Source organism: Trachinotus anak, unplaced genomic scaffold (assembly GCF_046630095.1).
Source record: "Trachinotus anak isolate AG129_WGS33_773 ecotype Australia unplaced genomic scaffold, CSIRO_AGI_Tana_v1 ptg000005l, whole genome shotgun sequence".
Taxonomy (NCBI): domain Eukaryota; kingdom Metazoa; phylum Chordata; class Actinopteri; order Carangiformes; family Carangidae; genus Trachinotus; species Trachinotus anak.
In genome coordinates, this window is record NW_027273856.1 from 5275781 (window position 1) to 5290664 (window position 14884).

The 14884-nt window shown below is 40.1% G+C and overlaps 1 protein-coding gene, 1 long non-coding RNA gene and 1 pseudogene across 3 annotated transcripts; 2 read left to right on the forward strand and 1 right to left on the reverse strand.

The window, feature by feature from the left end:
* Positions 1 to 11302, forward strand: part of LOC139622216 (piggyBac transposable element-derived protein 4-like) — a 176731-nt pseudogene extending 165429 nt beyond the window's left edge.
* LOC139621448 (transcription factor 7-like 2) lies at positions 24 to 2323 on the reverse strand. 2 transcript variants are annotated; one of them, XM_071477968.1, is made up of 5 exons: positions 2238 to 2323; positions 1880 to 2036; positions 1397 to 1504; positions 1239 to 1287; positions 24 to 1001 (listed from the first exon to the last, which is right to left on the reverse strand). In XM_071477968.1, the coding sequence occupies exons 2-5, from the start codon at positions 1967 to 1969 to the stop codon at positions 862 to 864; spliced, it is 387 nt and encodes a 128-aa protein (XP_071334069.1). In that variant the 5' UTR covers positions 1970 to 2036; positions 2238 to 2323; the 3' UTR covers positions 24 to 861. The 2 variants fall into 2 exon arrangements, with proteins under 2 accessions (XP_071334069.1, XP_071334070.1); XM_071477969.1 differs by lacking the exon at positions 2238 to 2323 and having other exon boundaries at positions 1880 to 2213.
* Positions 11303 to 11377: 75 nt separating the features above from the next.
* LOC139621239 (uncharacterized) lies at positions 11378 to 14668 on the forward strand. Its single transcript, XR_011690958.1, has 5 exons — positions 11378 to 12126; positions 12431 to 12893; positions 12982 to 13092; positions 14399 to 14433; positions 14548 to 14668. It is a non-coding gene; the product is annotated as an uncharacterized lncRNA (long non-coding RNA).
* Positions 14669 to 14884: the final 216 nt, after the last annotated feature.

Below are 14884 nucleotides of genomic sequence, written 5' to 3' on the forward strand. Positions count from 1 at the left end.
CTTTTGGGGGTTTGTGTCAAAAAATGTTGAAATAAAGATTTTATGTTGATGCATATTTTGAAATCTCACTATACATCTGTATCTGAGAGCAAAAGAATATGATTGTTCTTAGCTGGAAAAGACACTGATGACTGTTCAGATCCTCTTACAGTGAGTTAGATGGAGGTCTGCAGCAGTGAGTGTTTGACAGGAAGACACAGCACAGTGTGGTCTGACCACACCTGAGCTGATGAATGATGAGCTCTAAAACTGAGCTCTGAAAGTTTTCTGACCACAATCTGACAGAACCAGAAAACAATCAGCATCTACATGAGTAGTTTGTGGAAAATATAAAGAAGCATTAAAAGTAGCTGTTGATTCAATCACCTGCGTCTGTTTTCATTTGTCACATATCTGAATGAGAAGTAGAAAGATAAGTTATGGTCTAATATACAAATACATGAGTAAACAGTGTAGATGTAGAACCTGGAGTCTTAAAATGCACATACTCTGGTGAAAACACACTTTTCAGTGTGGACAGTGTAAACTTTTTAAAGTCAGAATGACAAACAGTGCAGTTTTTGGATGGATGGCAGGACAGGGAACTGAGCCAAGTCTGACATACATACATACATATATACATATATTAGATTTGCATATGAGTGGTTGAGATCGTGGCACAGGCTGACTGGTTACCAAACAGATCTGAAGTCAGCTGATTACGAGAAGTGGGGTGAGTGAGGGGGAGAGCGAGAGAGAAATGTGAATGAAAGAGGCCTAAAGATACGGTGGTCTTCCTGATTGAGCTTCATTCCTCACATTGTGGGAGCAGCTGAAAAACTCTGCATCAAGTCAAGTTAGTGTTATTTATATAGAACCAGATCATAGCAGAAGTGATCTCAGGCCACTTTTCACACAGTGTGTGGATTTGGGGTGGAGGGAGGTGGAGGGCTCCGTCACCGCTGTGGTGACACACAGCCTCTTGACCTGCTGTGTGACCTCCTCAGGTTCACACTCAGACGCTGCAACACAAACAAACAACAACAGAAACACTGATCAGTCACTGAGACTTTGTAACACACTTTGAAAACCAGATGCTGCTTCTTAAACCTGCGCTGAGGAACATCTTCAGCACCAGAGTCAAATAAAATCACAGATCATGTTCATGTTTCTGACAAGTTATGATCCTCATTGTTATTCATCACAGTTTTCATCACGTCACATGAAAACACACAGTGATCCAAAGAATTTTGTCGTACCTTCAGCCCTGGTGGGAGCCTTCCTCCTCACCCTCTTCCTCTTTTTGCCCTACACAAAAACAAACACATTTGACTTTCCACCTGATGTCAGTGACTGTGCATCATCTTGTGTAAAGATGTAAACATGTATGAGTTGTATGTGAGCACAGTGAACATACATAATTCTGACTGCAGGACCAGTCCGGGTGTCGCTGGGCGTGGAGCCTCCTCTCCTTCTCTGCCTGCTCGTAGTATTTGGCCTGCTCCTCCTTTGACAACGACTTCCACTGTGGACACACGACAACACACTGTCAGTGCACACAGCTACACTACAGGCTGACTGGTGCACGAACACAAGCATGACAACATGATAACAGATACAACACTTCCACATTAATAGGTGCAGGCCCTGCAATGCAAACTCCCACATGTGTCATAAAATGTTGGAAATCCTGTTTCAATGTGAACTTGTTTTCTGGTCATGTGACAGGAAATAAAAATCATTCGCTTTCAAGAATAAAAATACTTTCAAGATGTGAAGATCTGTGGTTAGAGGGAAATTTGAAGTGAAATTTGAAGTGTTGTCTGAAACAGTGATCAATGCAGCAACTTTTACCAAACTGTGATGAAGAGTCTGAAACAAACAGAGCAAAGACACTCACTCTCTGTCCCAGGACGGTGTTCGCTGTGGCGCTGTTGTTGTCGTTCAGTTCTGCAGTAACCTTTGGCCTCTGCTCATCCCTAAAAATCATGAAAGCGTTGGGCGGCTTCTTGATATAGGGCCGGCCATCATCCTCCTGGCTGTCACGCTTTCTCTTTCTATGGGAAAACAGAAAAAAAAACAGAAGAGCTGTGACCGTGAGGAGAGAAGTATTTTAGGAACAAGCAACATCTTGGTTGACAAATAACAGACACCTGAAGCTGTGAGAAATGAAATATAAGGTGACTGTGATTTGATTATCAGTCTGGCTTTGTTGTGCTCTTCCTGCTCCAGATCATGAGCCAGTCAGGCTGACTTACTGTGAGCTGGAGGTGTTTGGTGGAGGAGCAGCAGAGACAAGAGGAAGGCTGTACACCACCTCTCCATTCCTACATGAATAACATCAGACAGATTCATTAGACAACAGAAAAAGTGTGTTTGAAGATGCAGACAGAGGCTCACAGATGTGCACACTCATGTGTTTGTTTGTGTGTGTTACTTGCATTATTCCAATGGGAACCAGGTTCTCCTGAAAACCTTCAGCAAGCCTCACCATCGGTACATTGTTATGCTGGAGACACACACACACACACACACACACACACACACACACACACACACACACACACACAAAACAGGTGATGAGACGAGCTGCTTCATCATCTGTGTCAGAGTTTCCTCTCTCTTTAAGCTGAGCTGCAGAGGCTCCTGTGGAGTGGCAACTTCTGAGGCTGAAAAATGAAGCCGACATGAAAGTGCCAAAAACTGTAGTTCCTCAAATGTCCACTTGAGTCTGGCTCCAATGGTGAGTCAGTCCCCATAGACTCTCATGTCCAAATGTCCAACTTCACAGCAGAAATAAACTTGTTTACAGCCTGGAACAAAATTTCCCCCTTCATGACAACGATATGGTGGTAATTTTTTTATATAATTCCCCAATTTAAATTGTAAAGTTTCTTAAAGTATAATATGTATGTAATGTATAATAATATTTTTTATGCTCACACTAATTAGCGCATATTGGTGTCCTAGCTTAGTTTGTTAGCTAACTAATTAGCCAGCAAATGAAGTAGCCTTGGGTTAGCCTTTGAGCACAATGCTAACAGGAGCATATGCTCACTGAAACTGGTTTTGGGGACTCGAACCTTCTGTGCAAACAATCCCTAACTATTCCAAACTTCAGTGGTGGATGTTGCTGTTATTACTGAACAACAGGTCCCTTTTTAGTAAAGAGACTGTTCTCAGAGTGCCAGGTGAAACTGGCACATATTTATACCTAACCTGGCCTTGTGTGATCCCTGTCCTGATCTTAATATTGTCATCCCAAACCTGACTTAACAAATATGAAAAAAAGTATAAAAAACAACCAAAACAAAGGTGAATAACATCAGTAACCTTTCATATAGGTGCTCTTTAGCACATCCCAGAACTCCTGCCTTAAGATAATCCACAGAAGGACTAAAGCTTACATCTGCATCTGAAACAATCAAATGATTCATCAATCAGCCAGATTCAGATTCAGATAACTTTGTTGATCCTAAAAGGGCAATTCGTTTGCAGCTTACCCAAAATACAATCACATAGACAAACGACCAATAATCCATAAATACTGTTCACAAACACTGCTGCGTGTCGAGGACACAGATCAACACACAGCGAGGTCAGTAAATGAATAGCAATAAATAGTAAAATACCCTTAAAGAAAACTTTTAAAAATACATAAAATACATAAATAAATAGACCAGATGACAAGACATGGTCAGGATTGTTCATAATGTTTTTTGCCATCTTTATAACCTGATTTCCCCAGAGTGAACACAGATCTCTCTGCCTGACCCCGGTGATTTTGGAGCAGACGCTGACAATACTGCTGAGGGAGTTTCTATCCTTAATGGAAAAAAAACACTGAACCAGCAGATAAACGAGAATGTTAGAAGACTTTCAATGAATGAGCAATACAAATTACATATAATTTCCTGACTGACATTAAAGGAGTTCAGCCTCCTTAACAAATGTACTCTCTGTTGATCCTGTTTTGCGATGGACCAACGAACTCAAGTTAATGGTCAAAGACTGTGCCAAGATATTTGTAAGACTGTACAATCTGGAAATCCATGCCCTGAATAACACTGGCTTTATATTCAGTGTCACAAATTCACACTCAGAACCTTGAAGCAAGGACAAGAGGACGGTATCGTCAGAAAACTTGACTATAAATCTGTTCTCATAATAAGTCCTGCAGCTGTCAGTGTACATGATAAATAAAAGGGGCGACAAAACACAGCCGTGAGGCGAACCAGTGTTTGACACTATCCTACTGGACATTTGTCCATTAACAAGGACCTGTTGAACTCTTTCAGTGATAAAGTTTAAAATCAGCATCATCAAATCAGCTGATCAGGGCGTTTAAAATAAGAGTCTCTCACTCAGAATGTGAGTCTTGCTGTCTTAGCCATGCAAGAGAAAAACAATCAGGTATTGTTCTCTTCAACAATCATTTATGCCATTCCTCCAGAAAGAAAAAAAAGGTGTGCAGAGATTCCCTGGTTTGAATTTCTACTCTTGAATTATGAGTAATTGGCAGTCATTAAGGATGTTGATAAGCAGAGCCTCACAGGACTGTTGCATAAACTCATTACATTTTGAGCAACACATGGGATAACAGATGGGCTCAGATTAAAATCATTCTTCTGTTGCCCTAGAGCTTCCACCATTGATAACTATCTGTATTGATAAAGGAATTGATCAGATTCTTGTGAATCTAACCTATACTCAGTATCTTACCTGTCCCTGGCTGTGAGCTGCTGCCTGGCTGTGCAGGTGACCTGGCTGCAACACCTGTTTCTCCTGAGGGTGGGTGTCAAACATAACCTCAGTGGAGACAGCAGGAGGAAGAGGAGCTGGAGGTAGAGATGGAGGCATGGGTGTATAGCCCAACATTTCCATGACCACTGCCTCCACAGTTTCAAGGACTTCACTCCACTCCATCCCCTGTAAGACGCGCTCAAACTCTTCTCTGATGTCCATCTTTTCTCTTACTGAGCCTGTGACGTTGACAGGAAGCTGGTTTTGAGACATTTTTATACCAAACAACATTGAGTTGTAAAAGTACCAAGTACAAACCACTACTCCACTACATTTACCCGACAGCTCGAGTTACTACTTACTTTGCAGATAAAGATTTTATGTAGCTCATTTAGCATATGATGCATTTGTTAGGGATTGAACTCTCCAACAATATATAATTACTGTTTTCACCTCAGCACGAAACATTTAAATACAGCTGACATGTTGATGAACAAGTATTAATAATCCAATAATATAATCTAAGGATACAATATTTAAAAGACGTCAGTGCTTTAAGTTTTAAGCAAAAAAAAATGTGATTAAAACTTATAAAGTAAAAACATTAAAGTATATTTTACATTGTGGTTTTATTTCTTCTACCTCAGTAAAGGATACGAAGTCTCTTCTTTAGGCCACGAGTGTAACTGTATTAACTGAGCATCAGCAAATATCCCAATAAACTGAGTTTCTTTACTTGTCTATTGAGAAATAATGTTATATTGATAGTAGTTGACAGAGGTGTGTGTTTAGAGAATCAAGTCTATCTGAGTTCTAAAAACTAAAAACTACTGTTTCTGCATTTGAAAACAACACATTCAAACCTTGCTTTAAAAAAGAACTCATCATTTCAGCACTTACCTGCTGCGTTCACTGACACTCTGGCTGGTTAACACTCTGTGTTTCTTGTCTTTCACTGTGACTTCTTCCAGTTCCCAGTTGTCTCAGATGAAGTCTGTGTTAACTCTGTGTTGTCTACAGGTGAACTGGACCAACACACTCTCTCACTGTGTGTCACCTTCCATAGAATCATCATCATAGAGTCATTTAAACATTCTATTCTATTCTATTTCAATATTCTCATCCATAGCCAATACAGTTTACTGGTAACCATGACAACCACTAGCAATGTCCCAATCTCTTCCCTGACCATTCATATATTTTACTCAGTGCTGGAATGTAACTAAGTACATTTACTCTGTTTTGAGCTGCTTGTGTTCACTGGTGATAAAAACTGAAGTCAGTGTATCATTATAACAATGTCAAAACACTCCACTACAAGTAAAAGTCCTCAGAAAAAGTGCAGAAGTATGATCAGCAGTTAGCATGTACGGATTAGTATCATTCACATGTGACATTATTAGATTGCTAATACTGTGCAACAGTTTGTAAGCAGCACTTTACTGCTGTAGCTACTGTACAAACTGTGAGGTAGTCCAGTGGTTTCAAGCCACAGGGTGGGGCCCCTCCAGAAGAACAATCTGAGGGACCGTGAGATGAATAATAGGAGAGGAAAGAACTAATTATTTATCAATTGATTTTTATACACTGTATTTGTTGAATTGAATTCCCTTACAGTAGTTATTTCTCAGAAAGGAAACCAAGGAAATGACTTTATGATATCTATATTTTATATCCCCCTCCACCCTGTCTAACAATAATAATATTATTATTATTTTTTTTAATAATAATAATCATAATAATTACACAGATACATTTAAAAAATATATATAAATAAATTCAGAAAAATTTTGATTTAATCAAAAAAATGTATTTATTTATCTGTTTATTGTACTGAGATGCTGCATAAAAGAATGACATCACACAATGCTGGTTTTCAAGGTCTGTGTTAATTTATTTGTGGTTGTAGAAGAGGCAGAACCATGAGAAAAGCAGAGGAAACATTAAATATGTAGATGGTTTAATGATGAGACACACTGAAATTGGGAGTAGTTCAGACGGAGGATACAAACGTTATTAAAACTGAAGTTACCAAGTGCTTCAAGGCACCATAATAAAACACAGTAACATGTTGGTTCAAGCAAGTAAAAAGCCATGAAGAGATGAAGGCTTGTAAGTAAAATAAAGAACTAAAGATTCCCTGCAACAGGCTTGATATGTCCCATGATGCAACCAGCTGATGGCAGAATTTGTTTTGCCCTGTGCTGATATTGTCTGAGATCGGATGAAGGAAACTTCCAGTGAGCTCATTATTTCAGAGTCTGAGGGACTAACAGGCAGGTACACCTGTGTATCATCAAGGAAATAAAATTGATCCCAACACCAACTCCTGAGGCACACCATGCTTAACAGAAGAAAATGAAGAGACACAGAACCTCCTCTTTGACTGGAACGTTGAAAACCATCCTGAAGCTGCACCAGACGTCCCCACCCAGTGCTTCAGTCTGTCCAATAGGATGCTGGGACCGATCATGTCGAAGGCTGCACTCAGGTCCACGAGAACAAGGACTGTGCTCATGCCTCAGTATCAGCATCATTATAAAGTCATTGGTAACCTTGAGTTTAAGTTTTGAAAAATGGTTGTATAGGTTCCTCACTTTCTAATAGGTCATCAGCAAAAGCAGGTAGGTTATCTAGGTAAATGTTAAATCATTAATAATGTGACAATAATGTGACCGTCACTGTGATTCATCAACTCTGCTGTCAGTGGTAAAATGTTGTTGATGAATTTTGGTCTCCTCCTCAGTCTTATTCCTGAACCCATGAGGACAAACAGGAAGTCAGTAATCCTGACCTGTAGACCACGTGGGACCATTGACAGACCACTGTCATTGAGAAAATGAACCAAACTCTTCCATAATTCATCAACATTCAAAGTGATGAGATGAAGTTTGGGGGGAATGGTCAGTGTTGTTAGGAGCTCTGCTCTGAATATGAGAGCTGATGTAGCTGAGAAAGTCCTGATAGCTGAGGTGGTTCAGTGAAAATCCAGAAAGTCCACTGATCCAGATTTTCCTGTCTCTAGACAGATGAGGTGAACTTCCTTCATCTTCCTCCTTCGGTCTGATCTTCTTTCTTTCTCTGCTCCTGTGAGTTCATCAGCGCTGAAGTGGGAACGACGATGACTAGAAACACAGAAACATGGATTTGAACCTCAGCTGGGACGACCTGAGGCATGTGGCCAAGGTGTGTGTGTTTGTGTGTGTGTGTGTGTGTGAGTGTGTGGACAAGATCGTTGTGCCTTGATACACTGTCCTTTTAATTCCACCAAACAAAGGTGTGTGACACAGAAATTAGTGGTTTGTGGTGAATGTGTAAGTGGTTTCAAAACAAAGACTGAAACCAGGAAAAATTGAAAAAAAAAAAGAAAAAGACAAAGTGTGAAAGGAGCGACCCTGAAGGGAACAAAGAGGAAGTGAGTACCAGAGCAGGTAAGTTAACCTTCCTCGAGTGTTAGGGTCGGCACCGACCTGTTTTTAGGTTTTAAATGCATAAAAGTACTACATAAATTTGTTTATTGCATCAAGACTTTTTGACCTTCTCAGGAATTTCTATTTAAACTAAATAAAATCAAAAAAATTAATTTTACTGAATTATAAAATGCTGTAGATGAACGTTTTCTCCCTTTCCATGGAAAATGCCCCTTCTGGCAATAAATGCCCAGTAAGGCAGGCAAATACGGCATAAAAATCTGGGCAGCCTGGGATGCAAAAAACAGCTATGCATGGAATCTACAGATTTACACAGGCAAATCTGCAAGCAGCATCCCTGAAAAAAACCAAGGAAAACATGTAGTCCTTGATATGACTACTGGACTGCAGGGTCACAACATCACTTGTAACAATTTTTTTACCAGCTATGACCTTGGACAAGAACTTTTCAGGAGGAAACTCACCATGGTGGGCACAGTAAAAAAAAACCCCAAAAAAAAAAAAACCTGAGCTGCCTGCTGAAATGTTGCAGGTGAAGGACAGGGCTCCACTTTCCTCAAAGTTTGTTTTTACAGACACCACCACTGCTGTTTCATACTGTCCAAAAAAACAATGGAATGTGATACTGATGTCCACTCTTCACAAAGATGCAGCTGTGTCATCAGGAAGTGACAAAAAGCACATAATCATCCTGGGCTATAACAAAAACAAAGGAGGAGTGGACAACCTGGACAAGCTGACTGCCACCTACACTTGCCAGCGAATGACCAGGAGACGGCCAATGGTTGTGTTTTACAGCATTCTCAATGTGTCTGCATACAACACATTTGTGTTGTGGACCCACATTCACCGAGGGTCGAACTCAACCAAAAAAAACAAGCAGAGAAGGTTTCTTGAGGAGCTAGGAAGTTCCCTTGTCAAGGCGCACGTTGAGCAAAGGGAACGGGTGCCCCAAGACCCAGCCGCTGCAGCCTTGGTCAGACAGCTGCAGAGCTCACCAAGCACTCTGTCCACGCCCACAGCAACACAAAGAGCGCCAGCATCCTCCTCAGCCAGCCCTGCCTCAACATCAACCACAACAGCCACAGCCACAACCCCAGTGAGACCACCTGATTCTAAAAGAAAGAGGTGTCAGGTCTGCCCTAGCAATAAGGACAAAAAGACAAACACATTGTGCTTCACCTGCAAAAAATATCTCTGCAAAGAACACACCAAGTGACAAGTGACAAGTGTCACTTTTTGCCACACATGCATCTAAACACACACGCATACACATGCATGTTCTTGCACAGAGAGACTTTTTATGGACCTAGTACGAACGTATTGTGCCTCTACTGCAAAAAATAGCTCTGCAAAGAACACACTAGTGTCACTTTTTGCCACACATGCATCTAAAAATACACAAATACACATGCACAGTCTTGCTGACAGAGGTTTTTATGGAACCTGTACTTGATTTCTGTTGGTTTGATTTGCTTGATTGTTGTTTGTTTGACCTTGCAAATCTACATTTTATTATTATTATTATTTTATTGTTTATTACTAGTTCTGCTTTTCATTTTATATTTGTATTAAAGTTCTATTTTTGAAAAAAAAAATTGAAGAAATTCCCTCAATGCGTTACAGAGATATTGCATTCAAAATGCCAAAACCACATTTTGTGAGGTCACCATGACCTTGACCTTTGAACCACCATAATCTAATCATTTCACCCTTTAGTCCAAATAAACCTTTGTGCCAAATTTAAACAAGTTCCATCAATGCTTTACTGAAATACCATGTCCACGAAAATCAGCTGGATGGACGGACAGATAGACATACGGGCGGACGGATAACTCAAAAATGCTGTTCCTCCAGCCCTGGCTGTCACTGGCACGGAGGCATGAAAATATTTCAACCCCTCCTGCCCATCACTCCACTGCAGGAACAAACAGCACTGTCTGTATCAGTGACATACAGGGATTGGACAATGAAACTGAAACACCTGCCAATTTAGTGTTGGAGGTTTCATGGCTAAATTTGACCAGCCTGGTGGCCAATCTTCATTGATTGCGCATTGCACCAGTAAGAGCAGAGTGTGAGGGTTCAATTAGCAGAGTAATAGCACAGTTTTGCTCAAAATATTGCAATGTACACAACAATATGGGTGACATATCAGAGTTCAAAAGAGGACAAATTGTTGGTGCATGTCTTGCTGGCGCATCTGTGACCAAGACAGCAAGTCTTTGTGATGTATCAAAAGCCACGGTATCCAGGGTAATGTCAGCATACCACCAAGAAGGACGAACCACATCCAACAGGAGTAACTGTGGATGCAAGAGGAAGCTGTCTGAAAGGGATGTCCGGGTGCTAACCCAGATTGTATCCAAAAAACATAAAACCACAGCTGCCCAACTCACTGCAGAATTAAATGTGCACCTCAACTCTCCTGTTTCCACCAAAACTGTCCGTCGGGAACTCCACAGGGTCAATATACACAGCCGGGCTGCTATAGCCAAACCTTTGGTCACTCGTGCCAATGCCAAACGTCGGTTTCAATGGTGCCAGCAGCGCAGATCTTGGGCTGTGGACAATGTGAAACATGTATTGTTCTCTGATGAGTCCAGTTTACGGTGTGGAGAAGCCCCAAAGAAGCGTACCACCCAGACTGTTGCATGCCCAGAGTGAAGCATGGGGGTGGATCAGTGATGGTTTGGGCTGCAATATCATGGCATTCCCTTGGCCCAATACTTGTGCTAGATGGGTGTCTCACTGCCAAGGACTACCGAACCATTCTGGAGGACCATGTGCACCCAATGGTTCAAACATTGTATCCTGAAGGCGGTGCCGTATATCAGGATGATAATGCACCAATACACACAGCAAGACTGGTGACAGAGTGGTTTGATGAACATGAAAGTGAAGTTGAACATCTCCCATGGCCTGCACAGTCACCAGATCTAAATATTATTGAGCCACTTTGGGGTGTTTTGGAGGAGCGAGTCAGGATACGTTTTCCTCCACCAGCATCACGTAGTGACCTGGCCACTATTCTGCAAGAAGAATGGCTCAAAATCCCTCTGGCCACTGTGCAGGACTTGTATCTGTCATTCCCAAGACGAATTGATGCTGTATTGGCCGCAAAAGGAGGACCTACACCATACGAATGAATTATTGTGGTCTAAAACCAGGCGTTTCAGTTTCATTGTCCAACCCCTGTATCTGTATCATTAGTGAGGTGTCCATTAGGGGAAGCTTGGTCCTCAGCTCTCTTCTCCAGAACCACACACAACAAAGGCCTTCATGCAAAGCACCTGTTCAAAATTCATGAACAAATGTGATTTTTTTTTTTATTATGCTACTGCTCCTGTTGTCAAAGGTCAGATTTCATAAACTTCAAATCAAACTTGTGAAAGATCCTTGAAGCAGCATTTTTTAGCTATGGTTAATTAGTACAATTGTACCTCACCTATATATGTAAAGAGCCCCCACCTTGGAGAACAGTTCAGTTACAGAAATTTCAGAGCTGCGCAATAATGAACTTTACCTTTGTAACAGCTTTAATTGTCTGCAGCCTCGACAGATACTGGAACTGAATAACTCACCATTATCTGCACTGTAACTCTGCTGACCTCTTTGACCCACCAGAATTACAACTTATTTTATTGTTAATACTATTTAGAGGTATTATAAACCATATTACTGTAAAACAAATAAATCCCTTGTTGAATCAGATGATTTACTCTTTAATTTGTATAATAGCGACTAAATATATGAAAACACGCCATAGAACTATTGTCAAATCACATGGTCTGAAGATGAAGAGACTGAGATGCTGCTCAACTTCTGCTTTTCTCTGCATGCTAGCACACCCCACCTCTTGACATTGACAGCACCCTTACTACACAGGTCAGTTACACACATTGCAGCGCTGCAGTCATACGCACCATGAAGACCTTCACCTTGATAACAGCTTTACTTCTCTGCAGCTTCAGTGAGTACAGAGACTGAATTACTGTAACTTACATTTACAATGATGGTAACTCTAACCCATTAGAATTCAAACAGTTACTTCATATTTTTTAAGTTTGTTTACGTTACATTTGTTGTCTGGAAATTGAAATGAGGAGCTTCACCTTGATAACAGCTTTATTTCTTACTTCATTATAAACTCATTATTCTCAGCATCAGGCGATGTAACCAGGGAAACACCAGAGTTTAAACTTGTAAATTAGAGCTGAATTATAGCTGAATACACTCAGAGATAAATCTCTTGTTGTGTCTGCTGTTTGTTTCAGGCTGGATCTCTGTCTCAGTGTCTCAGTCTCAGACTGTGGAGGTCCAGTCTGGTAAAGAAGTCACACTGCTGTGCTCCAAGACTGACAAAGTTTACACTGTGGCATTCTGGCTCAGGCTGGTCAACAGAACCGAGGTCAGCTGTATCTCTCTTATGGTCAAATCTGGCAGTGTTGCATATTGTGATGGATATCAAAATAGTGTTGAAATGACATCCAACAACATGGCATCCAGCATCTCTCTCAAAATCAAACAAGTGGATTTATCTGACTCTGGACTGTATTTCTGTGGATTTTACACAAGTGGACGTTTGATTTTCAGCGCAATACATTTAAATGTTGAAGGTAAGATCACTGTAAATGATTCTGTCTTTTGGCTCCTTTTTGTGGACATTTCTTCTGACAACATTATTTCCTTAAAAAGGCGGTGATCAATTTCATGAAGAGAAGGACAGCGAGTTTCAGAGTAAGATTTCTCTCATTGTGCAGATTGTTGGCCTGGTCTCAAGGCACCGAATTGAAAATTTAATCGGAGTAAATGATTTTTCTTTTAGGAAAGTCTGATGAAAAACCAGAGCTGATGAGTTTGATCCTGGGAGGTCTGACTGTTTTACTTGTAATGATCATCATTGTTCTGGTTGTTAAAATCAGGAAACTTCAGAGAGGTATTTTTGAAAGCTTCTGTATCTGTTGTATTTGAGAATATTTTATAGTACTTCCCATGAACAGTGAAGATGTTCATCATTATTCTTCTTATTCATATTAATGACTTGTAAACATTTCAACTACAGATATAGAAAGTGAGAAACCTGTATAACTGAAATACTAAATAGAAACAAGAATTTCACCATTTTAGTTTACCATGTTAGCATGTGACAAATAGCATTTAACTTAATCTACACTGAGAACTGGATAGAAGTACACTGATGGAAAAGTCAATAGTTTTGCAGGTATTGGTGCCAATCCATCAAGCAGATGTAGAGATAATTAAAACTTAGAACTTTGACGATTAACCTCTTTATAAAGGACACCTAATCAGAGAGGGCGGTAACCCTTTAATTTAGAAGCCATTAATTATGCAGTTATTATATAGTAATGTGAAGAAATTACTAGGAAATAAAAGGCAAGTAGGCCATTAATTATATAGTAATTATGTGGTAATGTGAAAAAAATTGCAAAGAAATAACAGCCAAGTAAAAACAAGAAAATAATAATATATATAATATATATATATATTATATATATTATATATTATATAATATATATAATATATAATATAGTAATTACAGAGTAAAATTGGAGCAGAGAAGAGTGTTGGCTGGTAACTATATGGGAATTGCTATAGTAAGTACTATAAGACATGAGGGTCATTTCTGTATATGCTACCATTAACACTGATAGCATTAATATCCCTTAATACATTGTGAAGACAGGCTGTTGACAGGTACTACTACTAAGTCTTGCAAGTACTGTCAGTGTAATGAACCTGATGTGTTTGTAATTTCAACAATCTTACCTTTTAATAAGCCAAGAGAAGTGGTCGTCACTGCAACGGTTGTTTACCAAAATGAAAAGCTGATGTGGTGACTGCTGGACATGTCACTGTAGAAAGAAATATGTGGGTAGTTCATAAGAACTTTTGCTATAACTACTTTTCCATGGCAGTAAAGTGTAACATGAACATACAGATCATTTCCTTATACTAGAGGACGACACAGCAGCATCAAGATAATGTCAAGTGCACAGTATTTCTTGGAAAGTTTCTTAGTTTCAACATAATCTATGAGGATGTTGTGACAGTCAGTAAAGTGATACATCAATAAATGCTCCAATGTCTGGCAGAAATAAAAAATTTATTCATATGACTACATAAATAACAGCCTGTAAATTAAAGGGTTACCAAGAGAACTACCCAAAACCTTTACAGTGTATATCACTCGTCTGACCAGATGTCTTGTCTCTGTCACTAAGGTGAGAATGAAGACAGTGGCCCACAACGGAGAGAGGTGAACCCAGTTTAAACATTTTTTATAGACATGATTGAACTTGTCACATCATCACTTTGTTTCTCTCTCAAACTGTGTGAGATGACTGAGTATAAATATTCACTATATTTACAGAATCTGGACTCTGATGACTTGAACTACGCAAACGTGAATTTTGGTCGAGGAGGAAGGAGAAGAGAGGTGGAACCAAATGTTGTGTACGCTGCCACCCGATAGACTCATTAATCTGCTGTTTGTATGAGAGTAGTGGGTGTTGGGGGGGGGGGGGGGGGGGGGGGGGGTCACCATTACTCTTTCATTTTGCAGTGAAGGTCCTATGAAGACTGTCTTGTGTCCAGAAGAATATGATTGGTGTTGCAGCAGAGGAGGAGGAGTGAGTGAGATACACATCACTTGTTTGACAGGAAGAGACAGCACAGTGTGGTCTGAGCATGGGTAAAAAAAACAATGA